Here is a 12,059-nt window from a genome sequence, read left to right on the forward strand (position 1 = left end):
TTCATAAGCTTTCCAACTCTAGAGTTGATCTATTAAAAGATACAATTCACAAAAACCACTGCCTCTCCTATTTTTTACACACCATCACAGCTTCAGCATCACCCCAATTCTGTATATATGGCACCTGCATGCACCAAACCTTGCAGATTTCATAAATGATACAAAATGTCCTCTAGGTGGAGCCCTAAGGTAAACTTTGTAGGAGACTGCTTTTTTGAATGGGAAAGGCATTTTAATCTACCCTTTCATTGGAAGATGAAAAACATGACATCAAGTAAGAAAAAAAAAACAGATCTTTTCCATTTCTTAAAGGACATGGCTTTGGTTCTCTTCAGCTGAAATCGTACTACACTTTGATACTGTTTCCCAAGCCTTACTTTCTGAATCCCATCAGTAATCACTATTTGGGCGGAAATAGTGTATTGAGATTTTCCAAGCAATGCTTATCATAGTATCTTAGTGCCTGAGTTCCTAAGAATGACTGTAAAATTGACTAATCAAACCACTTTGCATACGTTGCTGCTTCTGACTTCAGTGAGAAAAGGATTGGACTCAATGTGAGGCCCAGTTGGTCTATCATTTCTTCCAGAGGTAGAAAGCCTGATCTTGCAAATGAGGAGCAAGACTAGCATTTTGTTGATTTGATTCAATTTCTACATCTGCTATTCATTGTCTTTGTAACCTTGGGCACATTATGTAATTATTCAGTGCCCTGATTTTCCATCTGGAGATAATAATTCCCTTATTTTTCAGGACAGTTGCGATTGTAAATTCATCATTATATGCATGTGTAGTGCTTAAGTACTACAATGTGGGTGCTATCTATAAGAAGACAGGTGCATGAAAAGATTTTTTTAAATGTGCTGTAATTAAAGATCACCCCAAAAAGTTATCCCAAAATATTCAAAGTCATCTTTGCTAATGTTACAGAAATATTTTTGGATGGAGCATAAATAAAAAAATATACCAAATACTGTCAGGCCCAGATGTAATGTACCTGATTTCCTATATCACTGAAAATCACATCTGGCTCAAAAAAATGACCTTGAAGTTTAGCTTAATTTTTAAAGATAGATTTATATTTTCAGAAATAAGTTCTGAATCAAAATGAAAAATCAAAATAACAGTTACAGATCTGTGAATTGTGATTAACATGTGTTATCCTAGTTCTCCAAAAGCATTCTTTGCTCTTGAAAGTAGTATTCAGGCATCAAATAGGTATGCCACTAATTTGTTCTTTAGCTGTTGTAATCTTCAGATGATGATGGCTGCCTCCCATGATAGCATTATTATAGAACATTCCCCCCTACCGCCCACATACTCCTGTAACTATTTCCCCCCACAATGTTTGCATAAGTGCTTATGGCATATCAAGATCTGATAAAAAACACAAGTAACACATAGGTAAACATATTAATATTTATGCTGGTGCTTCCAGTGAAGTCATACTAGGGAAACGCGGTTCAATACTGCAACTGCATGTCTGTTTGTACAAGCAGGATATCTCAACACTTTAAAGGTCTTTCTTGTGCATTAAACTAAAACTTATGGGGCGCAGTTTAGTTTGGTTCACCAGGAATTAAAGCATTGTATCCATGGATTTGTTGCATGCAAGCACAAAGGCACTCAAAGACATGTAATGGGCCTCTTGATCCACCAGATGGCACTGCAACTTTTTTGTAGTTCATCCCTTGGAATTGCTTTTGAATGGTTTCTGCCTTTTCTTTTCTTATGTGGTTTGCCAGCTCCCTGCTTCCACAGCTGTGTGGCAGGGCCCAAGCATGGGGTGGGTGGGGGTCACAGGCTGGGGGAGCAGTGGTGGACCATCCTGCTGTCCTGTAGTGCTGGCCAGGGATCCAGCTTAATTTGTTTGAAAACCTAGTGTGTGTAAACACAGATGCAACGCTCCAAAATAAACAAGTATAAAATTTATAAACCTATTTAATTTAATTAGGATTAAAACCTGTAGTGTGTACAGCCACCCCATATTTCTGATGTCAGCTAATTACTTTTCAAGCTAGGCTTTTTGATCATGAAAATTAGAGACAGTAGAGACTGAAGTTATTGTATCTTTCCATTTCACTGGGACCTGGACATCTAACTCTCCTCATCGCTTTTGAAAATCCCAGTCTTAATGTTTATAGAAGTCTTTGCTTTAGTCTTGGGTTGCTCGTAATTAAGAACTGGAATTTGAATATAATACACTAAACCAAGATGTTAAATAGGTGACTAGCTAAATGATTATTATTAAATTTCTGAGGGAAGAAATTATCTGTACAGGGCCCTTTCCTGCAGTCATTTTTAGGGGCCTATTTGAATTGCAGCAAGACACTTTTTCATAACACGCAGAGCCAATTTTGTACACATTTTGCAGTGGTCCTGCCCTTTACCACTGATTGGTCAGAGAGGCCCCAGTAGTCCCATCCCTTGCTGCTGATTGGCACTGAAACACTTTTGGTTTCCTTGCTGGCACCTTCATTTAATTTATGTCGCTACCTCAGCCTCTCAGTATCTCTCATTCTAATCATGTGCTTTATGGCTGTAGTGATTGCCATGCTTTCTTTGTATTCTGGAAAGCATTTTTGAGGGTTGATTCCAAAGGAAATTGTGGCCAATCCCATTTTTCATGGCAGTCATGGAGATAGCTGTTTTTCTCACTTTTCATGAAAATTGCAAAATTGTGATTTAAGTAGGTCTCTAATCATTTTACCACAACACTAATTCCTCCAAAATCCCACGGAAGCCAGTGCTTTGGGCACAGTAAATCAAGAGATCCATATTTGTTCTGCATTATCCCAAAAACAGAGATCATGGTACAGTTACAGCAGTATTCCCCAGATCAAGTTCACCGTATATTTTCAGGTCTGGAGTGCATAAGTGGGAACAGATGGACCAGAAGTGTTTAGGAACATCCTTGTCAAAGCACACTACTGCCATAGAGTAGATATATTCAAAGAGCCCAGTCTCCCATTGACATTAGTAACAAATTTCAAATTTACTTTAAAAAGAGTAGGAATATGCAGATACAAAACCCACTGAGCCCAAAATGGTTTGAACCACTTGAATGGGAGTTTTGAAAAAGAAAAGAAAGCAGGAATGGTGTCTAAAAGTGCAGCAGTGAAAGCACATTGTTGTTTGTTCTTTTCTGATTTTGGTTTTCATCCTAGTTAACACAGCATTGTTACGATCATATATAAACACACAGAAACTAGGGGTGCACTGATAGAGATTTTTTGGGCCAATACCAATGGCTGATTTTCAGTGAGCCATATCAGCCAATACCAATCCACTTGCTGATATGCAGCCTGGCGGTGTGGAGAGCAGGGTCCAGCTGGTAAGTCTGTTGTAGGGGAAGGGAAGGCAAGTGGGGGCGGTGGATCAAGGCTCCCATGGTGAGTGAGGGAGTGGGGTTAGGGCAGGCACTGCCCACCCAGGGTGGGGCAGGGCACAGGACAGAGCCACGGTTCATCTGGAGACCACTGTAGGGGGCATCCCCCAGTGCTGCACACACCCTAGGAGAGTATGGGGGGGCATGTGCCCCCCTGGATCTGTGTGGGGCACAGATGAGCTGCTGCTGAGGGCTGGGGCCAAGGGCTGCACCGGGTTCTCCCAAGCGGGGGCTGGGCTGGGCTGGGCTGTGCTTGGGGCAGGCAGAGGCAGCACTGGGAGGGGAGGTTGGGGGGGTATGGTGAATTTTGGGGTGCTGAAGCCCAACCACTGTAGCCTCCCTCCCAGTGCCACTGCACAGCCCAGCCCAGCCCTGCACTGGGAAAAGCCCAGCACAGCCCCAGGCCCTAGCCCTTGGCCCCAGCCCGCAGCAGCAGCCCACCTTTGCCCTGCGCACAGATACAGCGGGGCACACACTCTGATATGGGACTGATGTATCAGTGCATCTCTAACAGCAACACATATGTGTATGGTCACACAAACATATATATGTATTTACATCTAGATGTATATGTGTGTGTGTGTGTATGAAATACATTAATGCTTATTAAAGCTTATTAATGGATTTGTAACAACACAGATAAGATGCCATCAGTCAAACATCAATGTCATAAGGACCATTGTAAATAGAACTGTGCAGTAATGTGTTTACCCTTCCCAAAAAGGAAGGGTTTTACCTCCCAAAAAAGAACAGTTGCTAAGTAAAGGAAAGAGGCATCAATTTTTAATTCAAACAAAACTCATAGATTTCAAGGGAATTTTTTCCTGAATAATGACTGCACATTGGACCCAATGTAGCCTTTAAATCTTTTTGTAAGTGCTGGGGATAAGAAGACAGCTTTCAAATTTAATTTTTAAAAAGCCTAAAGCTAACAATAAGAAATTTATTCCTGTGTAATTAATGTATATTTTACACCCTTCTTAGTCAGCTTAGGAGAATTATGTGCAAATCCTGCAACCTGCACTAATGGATTCATAATGCACGTGAGTGTTCCCATAGACTTCAGTGATCCCAGTCATATGAGACAGGAATAGTGGTATGAGAACAGCCACAGGATCAGACCATAGTTAAGTAACCATGCCTTCATCTGACATCAATATCTATTTTAAAAAGTAAAAATGGGAAAAAGCAAAGCAATAGATAATTAATATCACATCTGGTGTGCTAATAACAAAATACATAAAAGTGGGGCTAGGTGTAAGGCAACTCATTTCCTCACATGAGAGAATGACCTCCATAACTCACCTGAAGCTCTGCCACTCATGAGTTATGGGTCATTCCTTTTCTGGTGAAAATAAATTTTACAATACCATCATCCGTAGCTATGTATTTTTCCTCTATACATGTAAATTTAAAAATTGCAGAAACATAACCTCTTCTCTTCTTGCATTACGTATATAGCGGACACCCTCCTACCATAAGAGTTTTTAAATTAATTGTGCTTTGTGAAGTGAAATATCCTCTGCTATATATGTATTCCACAACATGATTTTTGATTAAATAAAAAAGCTGAATTTATTCTTGCACTATTGCTACTGTTAGTAAATTGCTTAATCTGTACTCCCACGTTTATGATGCAGGTTGAATCCTTGAATTCAGTCAAACCTTGTGTTATATTAAGAACCATTTATTACAGCATCAATTTTCCAGTATAAAACTCCTATTTCCAGTAGTTTATAACTCAGGTATGGACATTTTGTCTGGACTAAAGCTTGGCACATAACATGATGTCAAGCTATTTTTTTACACTTAAAAAAAAAGAGACCTTGATTATTCTTTGTTATATGAGAACAATCTTATAAAAGTAGCAAACACTATATTTTTTAGATGATTCTTCCGCTCTTCTATGTTATTGAAACTGAAGCTTTAAAGGCCACATATCTATAATTCAGACACAGAGATCTTATAATAGTCAAGCTATTCTATCTATAAATCAATTCTGCATGAGTAGAACTTTCCAGCTTTTGATTAGTCTTTTCTATATGTAGTCCTAAAGTCCAATGCTGCAAGGAACAAACCACCCCAGATACCTGCACATTCAACTCCCACCAAACTTGGAATGCTTAGCACAGTGATTGTGAGCTAAAGGTGATACTGCATCCTTTTTAAGGATGATGCACAATATCAGCACCTTTAGGTGAAACTTACACGATTCACAAGGTACCCAGAGATTTCAGATAGGAATCCAGTGTCAGAATATTTCTGGCCTCTTGTGGTCTTTCCCAGTTCTTTGCAACAAAAGATTTCCTGTATTATTTTTCTGTAGTCAAAAAATGAGCAAAAACTAAGAGCTAGCTTTTTATGGTGGCCTAGCAAATTGCCTGTCAAGAATGACTGTGGGGTAGGGTGGGGTGGGAGGGCGGAGTGCCGTGCGCCACCACCCCACACCGCCACTGCCTCTCAGGAGCACGGTGGGGAGGGCGGGGAAGAAGCTTGCACACAGCCACCTCTAGCCACCAAGCCACTCTGCCACTGCTCCACATCCAGCTGGGTGCCATCCCCACCTCCACCTCCAGCCATCTGTCTGTGTGTCTGTCTGTGGAAAGCACTCTAATTGGTTGTTTCTCCAAGAGCATTACGGACAGACACACAGACAGATGGACTAAGCCTTATATATACATAGAATCCTTGAGTTTATTGCGGGGTGGGGTGAGGCGGGTGAGGTTCCTTGAGTCTAAGAAGGTTGAGTACCACTGGCTTAGCACCTTGAAAAGTCAAGTTCTTGATCTGCATAAAATAGAATTGACACAGAAACAACAGACCACGGAAGTTGCTGGCTTATATCAGTGATAGAAATATTAAGAATGACTTAAATAGGATTTATGGTCTGCAGTCACTAAGATGCATAGTAGACCTCACAGTAGACTTTGCAGTAACATGTTAGTCTCTACAGATAAACTGTACATGAGTGAAGGAGCTTAAGTGCATAAAAATACACAAACCCACTAAAATTCAGTAAAAATGTAATGTTATGGGTAGGGACACACCAAATTCATGGTGGAAGTGGGCTGCATGGCAGGTTCTTTAATTTTGAAGGTTCCTCCACCCCCCTCCCACCAATTGGCAGAGGGGCCTTGCTGCTCACTGCTGATTGGCAGGGAGGCGAAAATAGCAGTTTTAAATATGATGCCGTTCTTGCCTCCCAGCTGGTCAGCAACAAGCAGCAGGGCCCCTCAGGCAATCAGCAATAGGGAGGGGCATGCAGGCAAACCTGCAAGATTAAAGGACCTGCTGCGTAGCCCACTTCTTCCATGAATTTGGTAGGTCCCTATCTATAAGGTACCTACTTCCCTTAAGATCCTTTAAGACTCAGTGGGTATATCTGCTCTGGTATTTAGGAAATAGAAATCACCGGTCTGGCCTCTGTCAAACTGTATTTCACGGTATAATAAGTATACTCTTACGGCTAGATGCTGCCTACTCCTCCCTCTCTGGGCCATACTCAAAGGTGAATAGTCCAGCTTAGACAACTATGTAGAGGCAGTATTTAGCCTAGAGGTGAAAAAAAATTATATAGTTGGTGGAGTTTAGTTCCCTATTGCCAACAAATGCTGATCTGTTATTTGCTATTTGCTATGTAATTAGTTACTATGTCACATTATTTTTGTTCCTGATTGGATGTTTCTATACCCATATGACTGTCAGAACTTCTTCACACATTCAGTTTCTTTCTGAATCTAAGTCTCTGAGTAGATACCCCGCAACATTAGCAAAGAATAAGTAACCATTCTGTATTTTTGTCTGAAGACAAATTTTTTCATTCCATGCATTTGCTTTGTTGATCTTTGCTTATTTCTTGCTTCTCCACTGTTTCCAACATTTACACAATTGTCTTTACTGCTATGTTCACTAAATTTTTCCATAAATTATTTTCTGCACAAGTATATTTTACATAATATTCCCTACTTTTTTCCACCAGTGTGAAAAGTTCATTTTTTTTTCTACTATACTACTTTGACTTTGAATGTACCAGCTCACTTCATAGTATGATTTTGGGTCTTTGATAAACCCCGCCTCCTTAAATGTTTTCTTGAAATCTTTTGTTTTTGACGTTATACATGTATTAAGGCCATAATCCAGAACATGGTGTTCTAGATGAGCTTTAAACAGTAACAGTATTGCTGCTCCTGATTTGTATTTTGTCTCAGTACTGCCAGCATTCTGCTTACCCTTGTTACTCAAGCCATATGCTGGGCCAATGGCTTTCAAAGTTTTTTCTTCCATAACCCCTAAATCCCTGCCCTGGTCGGTATGCTGCATTGCTGTTCCATCTAACACATGCTCTATATGTTGTTGACCCCTTTCATGCCTCCTGTCTTTATTTTATAGTTGCTGCAATAAACTGCATTTTCCATTCACTTAACCTGTCAAATAAAAGTTAAAATCTCTCTGCACCTCCTTGTCTTCTTCGTTAGTCATCACATCTCCACTGTTGGCTTCAGAAACAAACTTTAAGATTTTACATTTCCTTCCTTCAACCAGATTATTTACATGTTGCATCTTGTTAACAATCGTTAACTGAAAAATATGGAATGCTAATCCCATTATTAAATAAATGTTCACCTTGATAAATTATCAGTGAGACTTGTTGATTTCCTTTCTCTCAGTGACTTTTCTATCAATTCTATTACATTGTGTGAAATGCTCTTTCTCTTTCATATGGCATCAGATATCATCTTTCAAATCTATAAGCCACTGTCTGGTATTGTCACTCAATGTGTAGACTTCATTTATCCTGAACTGATTTGCCAGAAGTCTCTAGTACTTGTAGCTCCCATTGACTTCAGTTTGAATTGTTGGTGCTCAGCATGGATGAAAGGTCATACACTGTAACTTTCTACTCAAACCAGTATTTTTGATGCTTCTGGAACATCTATGGGCCAAATCATCCCTCCCTCAGAGAGTGTAACTAAGGAGATGAATTGGCATGAAATAGTTTGAAGTACCTCAAGACATTGTGCCCGTGCAAGGCAGAAGCAGGCCTGATTGTGGTGTGAGGAGCAGGGTTACTGGTGGGTCCTGCTATGTCTTTTGAAAAAAAAATGCCATGCAGCCACTCCAGTGTAGTTTTCCTAATCTTTGTTGGATGTGCCACTGGCAGGACACCGCTTCTGCCTCACCCTGGCACACCTGTCCTGGAGCTATGGTGGTGTCTGTAATCCTACTACCTCCTGTGTGGTCTCAGGACACCCAGTTTTCCTATGCCTTCTACCCACCCAGAGAAATATGGCGTTGGTAAAGGTTCCCTATATCAACTCTCCCCTTCAAATACTTGGGCTGTGGTAGTCATAATTTGGGTCGTCTGCACTTCTCACATCAGTTTTCTCTCTGCAGAATTCTCATGATTTTAGAAAAAAAAATCTCTCAAACTCAAATTTATTCTCATTCTCTCATAATCTCATTCTGGAATTCTGCTATCCAAAGTATTTCCTCTTCAAATAGCACAACATTGTTTCAAATTCCATTGTCCAAGATTACAAAACAGTCTCTAACAGCCTGTAGTATTAGCACAAAAAAGCATTTAATTCTTCCCTCTTAAATCGTCTTTGATTTAGCTTTTGAAGATGTCTCCAGCAGTGTTGATAAACTAGTACAGCCATCTCAAGAGCTAAGAAATCCCTGTCTACATTCTTCACTTAGAAAAATTAGATTCTTGTCTTAGTGTGTAATTGTTGTTTTTATGTTCTATTTCAGCTTTTTTCCACCTGTACCTTCTGGATAGTGAGTGTCTTACAAATGTGACACAGAGATAATAATAGATCACTCCAAGGATACCATCTATTCCACTAACAATCTAACATACAGCAGTGAATATGATATGGCAATAAAGCATTTATCTTGCCCTTACCTAAAGGCTGGTGGTATCAAAACAAAGTTGACTGTTGCTCAGTGGACTAACATTGTCTATCTTTCCTGCTTCTGATAGTTACAGATGCTATTTTTCTGTTCTCAGACAGCAGGATTTCAGGAGATTCTGACTGAAATTGAAATTTTAGCTTTGATTGTGGGATGTTTATGTCATGACCTTGACCACAGGGGAACCAACAATGCCTTCCAAGCCAAGTAAGTTTTCTAATTCTTATTACTTTAATTTGTTTTCCTTCTATACAAGAGCAAAAGGTGACAGGGGATAAAGAATGAAGCATTAATTTCCGGCCTCCTAGGCCAAGGCCAAGTATTTCTATGCTTGCATGTAATGAGGGACTATCCATCTTTATAATTCCCTATTCTTTTTGGTAATTGCTGACTTGCCCTTAGTGTCATGCTGTTGATTTTGGTTACCCTTTGTGAACTGACACCTAGTATAGAAATGTGGCACCAAACAGTAATGCCTCTGCCTGTCAAATTTCTGTCAGTTACAGTCCTGTAAGTGCTAACCATGAGGAGCTTTGCAACTACCCTGATTTGTCCCTCACTGGTCTTTGAACCCTAGTGAAAATGTTTCCAATTATATCAGATCAAATTAAATAAGCTAAAACTGAAACCACATGTTCACCAAAGAATGGCATCTACTTAATGTGCATGAAGCCCAGCTTTTATTTTTTGGACTGTGGAATGGTTGGCACCTGTCTAGAACCACAGTGTAGGCTGCCCAGAACAGATGGGCTGAAAAACCAAATGCATTTCTTTCACATCCACCACATAAAGCCCTAGAACAGCTCTTCCCAACCTTTTCCTCAGCATGACTCCATTTCCTGAACGTGGCCTCTCACTCTCAACCCGCAGGCCCCTGCCCCCCTCCAACCCTGCCGGAGGGAGTCCCCAGCTGCCAAGGCTACGGGACCAGGGCCAGGGTCTGCAGCCCCCCACCTCTCCTCAGCAATGCCCGAGCCGGAGCAGTGCCCGAGCAGGAGGTGGCGGTTGCTGTGGCCGGAGCAGAGTGCGGAACCCAGCTCCTCTCCCCCATCCCGCAGGCAGCATGGCTCAAGCAGAGCCCGTGACCCATAAATCCTTGAGGGGGGAGGATGTAGACAACCCACTGTGGGCTCAGAGCTCCCCACCTTGCTGCCCTCCCCACAGGGGCCTCTGCAGCTCAGTGGGTGGGAATGTGAGGACAGAGAGGATCAGTGTTGCTACTGGGAGTCGCATGCTGGCAGTGCCACCATGGCAAGGTGCCCCCCGCCTACCTGGCAGCAGTGACAGCGGCAGTGTAGAGTTGTGCCCCCTGCTGCTGTCAGGTGGGCAGGGGGCACCTTGCCATGGCAGTGCGGGCAGAATAGGGCTCCCAGCAGTGGCACTGAGCCTCCCTGCCCCACTCTGCTGTGGATGCAGGCAGGGTGGTGGAGAGCCCGCAGCCCACAGTGGGCTTGCGTCTGCCCCAATCGTGCACACAAATCTGGGGGGGGGCATATGCTCCCCCCCATGCCTCCCTCCCCAGGAGAGCACACAGTGGCAGGGAGGTGGCCCTTCCACTGCCCACCAGACAAGCCTCACTGTGGGGGTCTCAATCTGCCTTCCCCACCCCCCCATGACTTACCTACAGGGAGCTGCTCTCCACACTGCCTGGCTGCCATGTGCATGTGCACCCTCCTCCTGTTCCCTGCAGTCCCAAGCAGCCCCATGCCGGCTGGAATTATGCAAGCCTGCAAGGAGGACCTACCATTTCCCACTTTTTTCTCCCTTAAAGGAGAAAATCTGTGATTGTCTTTGCAACCCCATTTTTTATCATTGTGACCCCAAAGGGGGTCATGACTTCAAGGTTGGGAAGTGCTGACCTAGAACTACTGCCTCTGTGTAACACAGATATGTGGTTCCTTCCCAACCCATCTGCTAGGTATCTTGTGTGCTGGACTAATGTGAACTTGTGTGCTGGACTAGTGTGAACATTTGACATAATGTAGGGTGTATATGCTCCCCAGGAAGATGGGCTGGCTGGTTGTCGAACATCCCACAGAGCTGTTAGCTGGGCTTACTCTTCAAATTCTTATATAAGCTAGGTGGAAACTTGCAGTGGCCCTCCAGACCCGAGTGATACAAATGTATCAGAGCAGCTGTAATTTTAATATTCTTTCATTCAGAGTTAAAGTTGGATCAGTTTTGCTGCATTTGTATTGCTTCTGGCTTGTGCACATATTACTTAAAACATAACAGCTGCTGTGCCCCTCCCCACACCAAATGAGCAGCTCCCCTTTTGAAACAGCTCCAAGTGTACATGTCCACCCCCTATGTTAGCTTATTCTTCCCTATTTTTGTGCAAAAGAGGAGGATATTTGCCAGAATGTGTGCTGTTCGCAGACTGCTGTTTCTGTGGGCAAACTGCCTTGGTGAACTCCTCTAATAGATATTTGGCTGTTCCTTAAACTGCAGTCTCCTTAGCTCTTGGTGTTCCTGCAGTCTCAATGAAATGCTGACATTATCTGAATCCTTGCTCGCCATTGCAAGGGAAATGAATTGCCATTCTGCAAAACAGAACTGCTGGTGTAAAGGTTACAAAGCATCACCAGTTGCTTTCCGCAGCTGGAGTCTTAAAGAGAAGCGGAAAAGATGGGAAATTGTGTAAGACAACTGCAAAAGCTGATGTGTGTGTCCCTAATTTATAAAAATGGATCTTGTGTACAAATTAAATTCTTACAGGTTTGGGCTCTGATTAAACTAATCACCATTTAATTCT

General features: G+C 42.2%; 1 protein-coding gene across 1 annotated transcript in view; it reads left to right on the forward strand.

Moving 5' to 3' along the window:
* Positions 1 to 12,059, forward strand: part of PDE11A (phosphodiesterase 11A) — a 254,387-nt gene that overhangs the window by 192,649 nt on the left and 49,679 nt on the right. The window contains exon 13 of the mRNA XM_019554498.1: positions 9,402 to 9,511. Within this exon, the coding sequence (XP_019410043.1) occupies positions 9,402 to 9,511 (110 nt within the window). The remainder of the gene's footprint in view (positions 1 to 9,401; positions 9,512 to 12,059) is intronic.

The sequence above is a fragment of the Crocodylus porosus genome, unplaced genomic scaffold (assembly GCF_001723895.1).
Source record: "Crocodylus porosus isolate Cpor-Errol unplaced genomic scaffold, CroPor_comp1, whole genome shotgun sequence".
NCBI classification, from domain to species: Eukaryota; Metazoa; Chordata; order Crocodylia; family Crocodylidae; genus Crocodylus; species Crocodylus porosus.